This window comes from Salmo salar, chromosome ssa13 (genome assembly GCF_905237065.1).
Source record: "Salmo salar chromosome ssa13, Ssal_v3.1, whole genome shotgun sequence".
Taxonomy (NCBI): Eukaryota; Metazoa; Chordata; class Actinopteri; order Salmoniformes; family Salmonidae; genus Salmo; species Salmo salar.
In genome coordinates, this window is record NC_059454.1 from 55,277,409 (window position 1) to 55,290,262 (window position 12,854).

The 12,854-nt window shown below is 46.0% G+C and overlaps 1 protein-coding gene across 2 annotated transcripts in view; it reads left to right on the forward strand.

The window, feature by feature from the left end:
- Positions 1 to 11,888, forward strand: part of LOC106567439 (RING finger protein 145) — a 28,777-nt gene extending 16,889 nt beyond the window's left edge. For both annotated transcript variants that reach the window (XM_014136687.2, XM_014136688.2), the window contains exons 5-11: positions 4,396 to 4,631; positions 4,826 to 5,001; positions 5,276 to 5,416; positions 5,660 to 5,842; positions 7,946 to 8,093; positions 8,703 to 9,059; positions 9,529 to 11,888. In XM_014136687.2, the coding sequence (XP_013992162.1) occupies positions 4,396 to 4,631; positions 4,826 to 5,001; positions 5,276 to 5,416; positions 5,660 to 5,842; positions 7,946 to 8,093; positions 8,703 to 9,059; positions 9,529 to 10,008 (1,721 nt within the window). In that variant the 3' untranslated portion in view covers positions 10,009 to 11,888. The remainder of the gene's footprint in view (positions 1 to 4,395; positions 4,632 to 4,825; positions 5,002 to 5,275; positions 5,417 to 5,659; positions 5,843 to 7,945; positions 8,094 to 8,702; positions 9,060 to 9,528) is intronic.
- Positions 11,889 to 12,854: the final 966 nt, after the last annotated feature.

The window sequence follows — 12,854 nt, forward strand, 5'->3', positions numbered from 1 at the left end:
GTAAGTTGCATAGACTCACTCTGTGTGCAATAATAGTGTTTTAACATGATTTTTGAATGACTACCTCATCTCTGTACCCCACACATACAATTATCTGTAAGGTCCCTCACTACAAAGATACAGGCGTCCTTCCTAACTCAGTTGCCGTTGAAGGAGGAAACCGCTCAGGGAATTTTAAACAACAAATTGACAGTGAAAAGGAAGGAAGGCTGTATAGAATAGAAACATTCCAAAACATGCATCCTGTTAGCAGCAAGGCATTAAAGTAATACTGCAAAAAACATTTGGCAAAGCAATTCACTTTTTGTCCTGAATACAAAGTATTATGTTTGTGGTAAATCCAATACAACACATTACTGAGTACTACTCTCCATATTTTCAAGCATAGTGGTGGCTGTATTATGTTATGGGTATGCTTGTAATCGTTAAGGACTGGGGAGTTTTTCAGAATAAAAAATATTTAAGTCATTTAGCAGACGCTCTTATCCAGAGCGACTTACAAAATAAACAGAATAGAGCGAAGCACAGGCAAAATCCTAGAGGAGAATCTGGTTCTGCTTTCCACCAGACACTGGGAGATTAATACAGATTTCAGCAGGACAACAACCTAAAACACAATGCCAAATCTACACTGGAGTTGCTTACCAAGAAGACAGTGAATGTACCTGAGTGGCCGAGTTAGAGTTTTGACTTAAATCTACTTGAAAAATATATGACAAGACCTGAAAACAATTGTCCAGCAATGATCAACCACCAATTTGACAGAGCTTGAAAAATTGTGGGAAAAAATTATGGGCAAATGTTGCACAATCCATAATTATATAATTGCCCAGAAGGAATCAGCTATAATCGCTGCCACAGGTGCTTCTACTTAGTATTAACTCAGGGGTGTGAAAACTTCTGTAAATGAGATTTCTGTATTTCATATTCAATAAATGAGCTACAATTACTAAAAACATGTTTTTCACTTTGTCATTATGGGGTATTGTGTGAATATATGAGAAAATAATACATTTTATCCATTTTGAATTCAGGCTGTAAGACAACAAAATGTGGAGTACGTCCAGGGGAATGAGTACTTTCTGAAGGCACTGTAACTAAACACAGTCCCACCTTCACTACCAACCTCATAGTTAACTCACTAAACAATCCCACTGGGCCACAGTCTCACAGGTCCTGTACCAGCCTCTTACACCCTCACACTTCTAATACCCCACTTTCCGAGAATCTATGAGTCACTCTGTAGTCGCCCTGAAGTCTGCTTTTACGCGTTAACATGGTGATTGTACACTTCTTCACTCACATTATAAAAAAATAATTGTACATCCTTTTATCAATCCGACGCCAATCTTTGTCTCTGTCTGCTCTGTTTTTTTTTCTCTCCCTGTCTTTCCATTGTTCAATTCTAATGGTCTTCTGAGTGCTCGAGCTAGTTTTATTCGCCCTAGAACCTTTTCAGACAAAGGAAAAGGCCGTGTTCCTTTGCTTCATCCGATCTAGCAGAAGGTACGCGGCTGAGGAGAGAGGGGAGGTTGGCAGTGGGTGCTGTATAATCTGACGATCTGAGGCGCCGTTTGCCGCAGAGCTCCTCGCTCTCTCTCGCTGCCAAAGGTGCTTCTACAGAGTGAGAGAGTGAGTGACCACAGTCTCCAGTACAAAGGGAGCGCACACAACTCAGACAGGCCTCTGTCTTTCCCCGCGCTCTTGCTTCCTATTTCTTGCTCACTCATTGACATATTTCTTGTTGTGCTGCTTGTCGTAAGAGTGTCAGGTGTTCTGTAGTGCGACTAGTGTCTGTCAGGTTTTATGTTACCGAGGTGTGGGTTCTGCCTCTTCTGAAAATACAGCCGGCCCACAAATAGTGTTAGCTTCAGAGCTCAGTGAAAACCTGAAAGTCCAAAAGAGGAAGAAGTGAGAAATGAGTGTCATCGTGAATAGGAAGCCTTCCTGTGAAATGACTGGCAGTTACGCAATGATCTGTTTCAGATGCTGAGAAGATTCATCCTTCTCTGTTACTAAACACTGCTACTTTGACCATTTGAAAACAGGAGCACCCTTAGACGTCTTCCAGTGATAAAAAAACAAAAACACTTTTACTGTTGAAAAGTGATATCCCAAGTATAAATACAGTAAAGTACACATACTCAAGAAAAAAAAAAAAATTGTAACAATTTTGTGTTTTTAGACACCATTGCAAACTTCAAGGGGATCCGTGATGTCATCGGCCTCCCCTCTTGCTTGAGGAACGATAGAGAACAAAAGAGGAAAGCCCCACCACTTGTTATGTCATGACTTACCTGGACCACCTATTTTATTTGTCACATACACATGGTTAGCAAATGTTAATGCGAGTGTAGCGAAATGCTTGTGCTTCTAGTTCTGACAGTGCAGTAATATCTAACACGTAATCTAACAGTTCCCCAACAACTACCTAATACACACAAATCTAAAAGGTTGAATGAGAATATGTACATGTAAGTATATGGACGAGTGATGGCCGAGCGGCATAGGTAAGTTGCAATAGATGGTATAAAATACAGTATATACATATGGTATGAGTAATGTAAGATATGTAAACGTTATTAAAGTGGCATTATTTAGAGTGCATTGTATAAAGTGACTAGTGATCCATTTATTAAAGTGGCCAGTGATTGGGTCTCAATGTAGGCAGCAGCCTCTCTGTGTTAGTGATGGCTGTTTAACAGTCTGATGGCCTTGTGATAGAATCTGTTTTTCAGTCTCTCGGTCCCAGCTTTGATGCACCTGTACTGACCTCGCCTTCTGGATGGTAACGGGGTGAACAGGCAGTGGCTCAGATGGTTGATGTCCTTGATGATCTTTTTGGCCTTCCTGTGACATCAGGTGCTGTAGGTGTCATGGAGGGAAGGTAGTTTTCCCCCGGTGATGCGTTGTGCAGACCGCACCACCCTCTGGAGAGCCTTGCGGTTGAGGACGTTGCAGTTGCCGTACCAGGCGGTGATACAGCCCAACAGGATGCTCTCGATTGTGCATCTGTAGAAGTTTGTCAGCGTTTTGGGTGACAAGCCGAATTTCTTCAGCCTCCTGAGGTTGAAGAGGTGCTGTTACGCCGCCTTCACCACGCTTTCTGTGTGAGTGGATCATTTCAGTTTGTCTGTGATGTGTACGCCAAGGAACTTAAAACTTTCCACCTTCTCCACTGCTGGCCCTTCGATGTGGATAGGGGGGTGCTTCCTCTGCTGTTTGCTGAAGTCCACGATCATCTCCTTTGTTTTGTTGAGTGAGAGGTTGTTTTCCTGACACCACACTCTGAGTGCCCTCAACTCTCTGTAGGCTGTCTAGTCGTTGTTGATAATCAAGCCTACTACTGTTGTGTCGTCTGCAAACTTGATGATTGAGTTGGAGGCGTGCGTGGCCACGCAGTTGTGGGTGAACGGGGAGTACAGGAGGGGGGTGAGCAAACACCCTTGTGGGGCCCCAGTGTTGAGGGTCAGCGAAGTGGAGATGTTGTTTCCTACCTCCACCAGCTGGGGGTGGGATGTGCCTTTTTGTTAAGTAAATCAGGTGTTAAATGAGGTGAAAAGGAGACTGGTGTGCCACTTTAAGTAACGCTTTCCCTAACATTTTACAAAGAGGGAGGGACTGATCAATGATTCCCTTTGGCACGGTGTGCTGACTTGGCTTGGGACAGTTGTTGAACTTTGGCCTTTTTAGGTTCAATCACATAAGTACTTGTTACTTTTCTCTGAAAGACGTGGGATAAGCTGTCTGATAGCCAAGTGTTTGGGTAAGGCTACTCTCGACGCACATTCAGCCATGAGTTCTGTACTGCACAATTGCTTTCTAGGGACACTCGAGTCTTCACACACTCTCTGCAGGCGGGTCACAATGAGGGTTCATGTTTTCCCAGTAACACAGGAGAGCAGTAGGCAGGGACCTCTTGGCCTAGTCCCTAGAGTGTTAGGGAACATGCTGCCTCTCTGTGCTGTCGTCACCAGCCTCAGGGACGTCACACTCCAGCTCCTGGAGACAGACTGGATCTGACGTTATGGCTTCACTATGTCTCATTCCATCTCGCATTTCTCGTGTGATAACACGTTTCTGAGCTTTCTAGTGCAGTCACATGCTATAGTACTGTGTCATCAGAGTTAACATGGGGCGCGTAGCGGTAAAGATGCACGTGCTCCGGGCCTCAATGAGCTTTCGAGGTGCATCCCCCCCCCTTATTTGTCCTCGAGGGCGTCGCACATTTTGACTTCTTAAGTCAGATCTTGGAACACCCGCCCTTTTAAGATTCAGCTGTTCCGTGTTACTACACAGTTCAGATACGGTGTGTGTTCCTACAGACCGGGCGTTCACCCGCAGTGTGTTAACCCCGTCCCTCCTGTGTCCCTGCCTCTCTCTCTCTCTCTCCAGCTCAGCTGGTGGTGTGCACCCTGTGCTCCTGCGTCATGCAGACCAAGAGGATCTGGCTGTTCTCTGCTCACCTGCTCCCCCTGGTGGCGCGCCTCTGCCTGGTCCCCCTGGAGACCATCGTGTTCATTAACCGCTTCGCCATGATCTTCACGGGCCTCGAGGTCATCTACTTCCTGGCCTCCAATCTGCTGGTGCCCTACAACCTGGCCAAGACCGCCTACAGGGAGCTGGTGCAGGTAAAAGAGTCTACGTGGCACTGAATTATTTCCACTCCTGCTAAGTGTTTGCTGGCTCTAGACTGGAGGAGATTGTCACTTTTCTTTCACACACAAGACTGTAAATCGATCAGTTTGCTGCGGTCAGTTTTTTTTAATTTCTCATCGCTAACAATGTCTGTGGCATCCTCTCTTCCATGTCCTCCTGTGCCCAGGTGGTTGAGGTGTATGGGCTGCTGGCTCTGGGGATGTCCCTGTGGAACCAGCTGGTTCTGCCCGTCCTCTTCATGTGCTTCTGGCTGGTGCTGTTTGCCCTGCAGATCTATACCTACTTCAGTAGCCGCGACAAGCCCACCTCCAGAGAGAGGTTGCTCTTCCTCTTCCTCACCAGGTGGGACAGGGCACTGCTTCCTAGAACACTAGAAACCCTTTTCCCTTCTCTCGTTGAATCCAAGAAGTTGGAAACCCAAGTCGACCTGTTTTGCCTGAACTTTTGCACAACACAACATTATGTAATCTGAAATTGTACAATTTCAGTCCTTTATTATGGCTGTTTGTTGTAATCAAAGAGAATGTGACGTGCCATCTATTACAAATACATGCATGATCTCTGAATTGGTTTTAGTGAGTTTTCTTACTGTCCCCTTCTCTCCCTTTCCCCTCAGTATTGCAGAGTGCTGCAGCACCCCCTACTCCCTGCTGGGCCTGGTCTTCACCGTGTCCTTTGTGGCGCTGGGCGTCCTCACCCTCTGCAAGTTCTACCTGCAGGGCTACCGGGCCTTCATGAATGACAACACCATGCATCGGTCAGTCAGCCGCATTCTCATCCCGCCCATTTTATGTTGTGTGTTTATGCCCGTTAAGTGTATTATTTGACCCATAGCTTGAACAATGAGGAACCTTTATTTTTATTTTATTTTTATTTTTTTTTGTCTGAAAGCACCACATTATTTATGAATCTCTTTCTCTCTCTCTCTCTCTCTCTCTCTCTCTCTCTCTCTCTCTCTCTCTCTCTCTCTCTTTCCCCGCTCTGTCTCTCGCCGTCTCAGGGGAATGACGGAGGGCATCACGCTACTGATCCTGGCTGTGCAGACGGGTCTGATTGAGCTGCAGGTCATCCACCGAGCCTTCCTCCTCAGTATCATCCTCTTCATCGTGGTGGCCTCCATCCTGCAGTCCATGCTGGAGATAGCTGACCCTATCGTACTGGCTCTGGGGGCCTCACGGGACAAGTAAGACACTCCAGGCTGAGTTGGAAATGTCTCATTACTTTGACCAGGGCCTAGGGTTGTGCGGTATCCAGATTTCTGTACCATACCGGGGTATTACCAGATATGCACATAAGGGGTGCTATTACTATTTTATATATATATATATATATATATATATATATATATATATATATATATATATATATATATATATATATATATATATATATATATATACTGCTCAAAAAATAAAGGGAACACTTAAACAACACAATGTAACTCCAAGTCAATCACACTTCTGTGAAATCAAACTGTCCACTTAAGAAGCAACACTGATTGACAATAAATTTCTCATGCTGTTGTGCAAATGGAATAAACAACAGGTGGAAATTATAGGCAATTAGCAAGACACCCCCAATAAAGGAGTGGTTCTGCAGGTGGGGACCACAGACCACTTCTCAGTTCCTATGCTTCCTTGCTGATGTTTTGGTCACTTTTGAATGCTGGCGGTGCTTTCACTCTAGTGGTAGCATGAGACGGAGTCTACAACCCACACAAGTGGCTCAGGTAGTGCAGCTCATCCAGGATGGCACATCAATGCGAGCTGTGGCAAGAAGGTTTGCTGTGTCTGTCAGCGTAGTGTCCAGAGCATGGAGGCGCTACCAGGAGACAGGCCAGTACATCAGGAGACGTGGAGGAGGCCGTAGGAGGGCAACAACCCAGCAGCAGGACCGCTACCTCCGCTTTTGTGCAAGGGGGAGCACTGCCAGAGTCCTGCAAAATGACCTCCAGCAGGCCACAAATGTGCATGTGTCTGCTCAAACGGTCAGAAACAGACTCCATGAGGGTGGTATGAGGGCCCGACGTCCACAGGTGGGGGTTGTGCTTACAGCCCAACACCGTGCAGGACGTTTGGCATTTGCCAGAGAACACCAAGATTGGCAAATTCACCACTGGCACCCTGTGCTCTTCACAGTTGAAAGCAGGTTCACACTGAGCACATGTGACAAACGTGACAGTCTGGAGACGCCGTGGAGAACGTTCTGCTGCCTGCAACATCCTCCAGCATGACCGGTTTGGCGGTGGGTCAGTCATGGTGTGGGGTGGCATTTCTTTGGGGGGCCGCACAGCCCTCCATGTGCTCGCCAGAGGTAGCCTGACTGCCATTAGGTACCGAGATGAGATCCTCAGACCCCTTGTGAGACCATATGCTGGTGCGGTTGGCCCTGGGTTCCTCCTAATGCAAGACAATGCTAGACCTCATGTGGCTGGAGTGTGTCAGCAGTTCCTGCAAGAGGAAGGCATTGATGCTATGGACTGGCCCGCCCGTTCCCCAGACCTGAATCCAATTGAGCACATCTGGGACATCATGTCTCGCTCCATCCACCAACGCCACGTTGCACCACAGACTGTCCAGGAGTTGGCGGATGCATTAGTCCAGGTCTGGGAGGAGATCCCTCAGGAGACCATCCGCCACCTCATCAGGAGCATGCCCAGGCGTTGGATCAGCCTGTAGTGTGGTTTTCCACTTTAATTTTGAGTGCGACTCCAAATCCAGACCTCCATGGGTTGATAAATTGGATTTCCATTGATTATTTTTGTGTGATTTTGATGTCGCACATTCAACTATGTAAAGAAAAAAGTATTTAATAAGATTATTTCATTCATTCAGATCTAGGATGTGTTGTTTTAGTGTTCCCTTTATTTTTTTGAGCAGTGTATATCATATATATTTTACAAAAATAGGAGGGGATTGAATGTCTCTGCTGTAACCAAGAAGCTTGATCTAGCCACTCAACTAGCAAGTTAGCAAACCAAATGCATAGCTGAAGACCTGAGCTGAATATAAATGGATTTGTTATAACTTATAAGTGGTGGCGCAACATGCACCCCCGCGAGGGTATTGAAAATAATATACGTTATATCGCCCAAGCCTTTCAGGGCCCATAGTGTCATCCACAGCGAGAATGAAAAAGATCAGTAGCATAATATAAAAAGGCCTCTCTCTTCACATGGAAGTCCGTGCAAAATGCCACAACTACATGATTCAGTTCAACACAACTTTATTACGCCACTCAGAGGCGTTGTCCTAGTAAAAGCTCTGTCGGTTGTCGCTCTGTTCAGGAGCCTGTGGAAGCACTTCCGGGCCGTGAGCCTGTGCCTGTTCCTGCTGGTCTTCCCAGCCTACATGGCCTACATGATCTGCCAGTTCTTCCACATGGACTTCTGGCTCCTCATCATCATCTCCTCCAGCATCCTCACCTCACTGCAGGTACACACACACACCTCAAGCTCTGTTGCCATGGATACACCCATACACACACACATGCTGTAGTCTGTCCAATTCAAGAGTTCCTTTTAGCCACTGGTGCACTGGATCCTTTGCCCGTTTGTTTGCAGTAATGACATAAGAACATGTCAGCAATGTTTCATATGTAAGGTAGATAGATGGCTTTTCCGTTAGTGCTGAGATGTATTGCACAGGTCCGTGATGGGGATGTGACGGGCACGGTAAGGACTGTAAGCTCCCGTATCTGTGCCTACTATTCCCTGGCCACCTGTGAGTATATATTCCCTGTGAAATATGGAAAACCCTGTGGGGTTTCAGCAACCCACCATCTCAGATTGTACTGAAATGGTTTCTGTAGTAGAAACCTATAAGATCAGCATTCCAGCAACATTATTTTGTTGAAATGTGGTTCTGGTGCATTGACTATCTCTAATAGAAAAAAGGAAGGCCGCAAACCTTACTACTTTTGTTCTATATATTACCTGTGATCCTAACCTTTGACCCCCCAACTGCTTGCCCCAACGTGAGAGTGACTTCTAGTGTCAAAACAAGTGAAACAAAGCACCCACACTCAATGTCCTTCTCCCCTAGGTGCTGGGCACCCTGCTAATCTACATCCTGTTCATGGTGGAGGAGGTCCGTAAGGAGCCCGTACAGAACATGGACGACGTCATCTACTACGTGAACGGGACCTACCGGCTGCTGGAGTTCCTGGTGGCGCTCGTGGTGGTGGCCTACGGCGTGTCTGAGACGGTGTTCGGGGAGTGGACGGTGATGGGCTCCACCATCATCTTCATCCACTCCTACTACAACGTGTGGCTGCGCGCCCAGCTGGGCTGGCAGAGCTTCCTGATGCGCCGAGACGCCGTCAACAAGATCAAGAGCCTGCCCACTGCTTCCGACCTGCAGCTGGAGCAGTACAATGACATCTGTGCTATCTGCTATCAGGTGACGGAGTGTGTGTCCGGTGTGTGTACGTTAAGAAAAGTGTGAGTGCATGCTGTTTGAGAGGGCACCATTATTGTTCTGATAAAAGTGTTTTATAGCCCTCTTCTGGTATGAAGGGGACAATGCGGCTAGAGGGGATATGAAATGGGTTCTGACTAGGGTTGTAAAATTCTGGTAACTTCCTCAAAATTCCCAGGTTTTCCAGAAATCCTGGTTGAGGTATTCCAGATTTTTTGCTTATTCCCTGCTGATTCCGGCAATCCTCCAACCGGGTTTTTTGGAAAACTTGGGAATTTTGGGAAAGTTACCTAAACATTTAAAAAGAAAAATGATAGTTTAGTTTGAATAAGGATGTGTACTGGAATATACTTCCACTTATCAGAAAAGCATCATCAGGCATTGTAGTGGGCTCTTCTCTGGTTGTCCGTAGTCCTTCAGTAGTTAACCAGTATTCTGTCTCCCTTTCCAGGACATGAAGTCTGCCGTCATCACCCCCTGCAGTCACTTCTTCCACGCTGGCTGCCTCAAGAAGTGGCTCTACGTACAGGAGACCTGCCCCCTCTGCCACAAACAGCTGAAGAGCCAATCACAGCCCGCCAATGCCACCGCTGCACCCGCCCAGGACATTCTTCCAGCCAATCCCAACCCAGCAGAGGCTGGGCAAGGAGAGCCAGTGGCCAGTGTGGCTGAAGGGAACAAAACGGTGACTCAGAACGGTGTTCCTGTTGAAGAGAGCCAAGCCAGATCCTCTTCCTCCCATGCTAACCCTGACCCAGAGCCTGAGGGCCAGGCAGAGGAGGCAGGTCCATCACAGGGCTCAGGGGAGTCATGTCTCAGGCATCGCCAGCCCCAGCAGTCTGCCTCCTGCCCTGAAGCAGCATCATCCACAGCATGTGCAGCTGACCTCCAGTTAGAACTACAACGGTCTGCCAGCCCCTGCTGCCTCTGAGCCTCGCTCATGCACCCCTCCTCACACACAGCTAAAGACTATTCATCCTCAAGTGGCTAATACTTACGACTTCGCCATGACAGGTTAACTGTTGGACTTTCCCTATTGCCACTATCCAACACCTTCCCCTTAACAAACGTATCTATTTGTTGCCTGTTACTTAAAGTATGGTCTTAAACGTCATTCATTAACATTTCATGGTTAATTCATTTAATTCAAGTACATTTCATGGTTATTAATCCTACAGGATTTCATATATGAAATCTGACAGACTTGAGTGACGCCATACTGAACCTCCATATAATTTCACTGAGAAATCTGCATCGATTTCTCTCACTTAGCATCAAAATAAGTAAGTAGCCTTGCATGAGCCTTGGCTTGTGCTCTGAACGGCTCATAGGAGCAGGAGCCTATCTCCTATTTCTGTAGCGTGAGGCAGGTTGATGTACAGGTACACCCCCTGGACAGGACGCTAGTCTATCGCAGGGCTTTAATCTCAATCGATCTCTTAAACTCTTGAGTGCCAAGCAGAGACTCATTGGTGTTCCCGTTTTTTATCTTTAGTGTATGACTCGGGCCGGGGATCGAACTCACAACCTTCCAATCTCAGGGTGGGCACTAACAACAAGACCACTGAGTTAGATGAACAACAATTTGACCGTTGACAGCTATTATACTGTACCATCTATCTAGCGTAAGACAAACAGTCAAAATATAACATTTGAGATTTCATTAACTCTCATTCAACATATTTCACACACCTTTTCCCGTCTTTAGGTCACTTAACGTTAGCTCACTATTTTGCCACTCCCAAGTGTTTTCCCTCCTTCCGACCCTGGTTGGGCCTCGCCGACCCTCTCCTGGCCTTGTGGCCCACCCTCCCTCAACTTGTTCTGCTTGATGATTGGTTACACAACAACCTTACCAAGTAAGGGCTCAGGGTGGGAAAGGCGCTGTGGAGGTCGGAGACACACTCACCGGATGTGTGCTTGACATTCATATACTGAAGAGAACAGACAGAGGCACTTGATGTAGAAGCTTTATACGCACGCTTAGGCTTGCACGCTGTCACCATCTGGTGGCTGTAGAAACTTTTATTTTCATGATATGTAGCCCACGTGTTATGACATTTGCACTAATGTCATTTATAGCGACGTTCCAAAGTTGTTTTTTGTCAGGTACTAAATATTTTTGGTTTGTACGAGGAAAGACCTATAAATGTGTGTGTGTGTGTGTGTGTGTGTGTATATAACCGTTCATATATTATATGAAAAGGACTTTTGATATGCCTGCCATACAGTGTAAAAGCTGCACCGTCCAATATGAAGTGATCTGAGGCTTGTGTGAACACTTCAGTGCCCTCTGTAGGTATAGGTGTGATGGGTTGAAGATCACAGATTGAGAGAGGTGTCAGCACTGAATTTACCTTCAACAGTATTTTTGGGGCATTTGTTACAGTTTTGAGAATGAATACATGTTATGTATGATCAAACTTGTAAATGCTCCATTTAAATTAATTTGTAGCGAGTTGGTGGCTTTAGCACATTTTTCTTGAAGGTAAATTGTGAGAAGCGGCTGAGTGTGAATAGTATTTTACATACATCATAATATTGACATTTGAAGAGGACTTCTTTTAGCATTTTGAAATGCTTTCCTGTTTGGGATTTTGTTTCTTTGTGTTGAAGACCTACAATTTAATTATGTTTCGATTTGTTTTTTTCCCTTTCTTATTTTGGTTTTTTTTATATACAAAAAGAACGACATGCTCTGTGAATGCTGAATTCCAGTCAAGTTTCTGTATTGTTTGGTGAGAAATTTGCCTGGTGTCGCCTTTATTGTACAAAACTGAATGTCAAATAAATTCCACCATCCAATTTTAACCTGCAGACTGAACTAGCTTTTAGTGTTGCTGATTTGATTATTAAAGATGGGAGATGGATAAGCCACAACCTTAAACATCTCCAGGCAAGCACGATCGTGGCTGGAACCTAGTCTTGCATAGCTAGACCTCAATGATTGCGGAAGTAAGCAGTCTGGCTCGAGACTAGCTGGAACCAATACTTTATATATACACTAGATGACTGATAGGGGGTGCTGTGTTGAAGCCGCTGCACCTCCATCTTGACACCCACAATAAAAAAAAAATGTTTTTAAATATAAACTCATCCCTTTTTCAGGACCCTGTCTTTCAAAGATGATTCGTAATAATCCAAATAACTTCTCAGATCTTCATTGTAAAGGGTTTAAACACTGTTTCCCATGCTTGTTCAATGAACCATAAACAGTTAATGTACCTGTGGAACGGTCGTTAAGACACTTAACAGCTTATTGACTTAGGACACTAAAGAGGCCTTTCTACTGACTCTGGAAAAACACCAAAAGAAAGATGCCCAGGGTCCCTGCTCATCTGCGTGAATATGCCTTAGCTATGCTGCAAGGAGGCATGAGGACTGCAGATGTGGCCAGGGCAATAATTTGCACTGTCCGTACTGTGAGATGCATAAGACAGCGCTACAGGGAGACAGGACAGACAGCTGATCGTCCTCGCAGTGGCAGACCAGGTGTAACAACACCTGCACAGGATCGGTACATCCGAGTATCACATCTGCTGGACAGGTACAGGATGGCAACAACAACTGCCCGAGTTACACCAGGAACACAATCCCTCCATCAGTGCACAGACTGTCCGCAATAGGCTGAGAGAGGCTGGACTGAGGGCTTGTAGGCCTGTTATAAGGCAGGTCCTTACCAGACATCACTGGCAACATCGTCGGCTATGGGCACAAACCCATCGTCGCTGGACCAGACCATCTCAACTGACCAGTCGCGATTTTTGTCTCACCAGG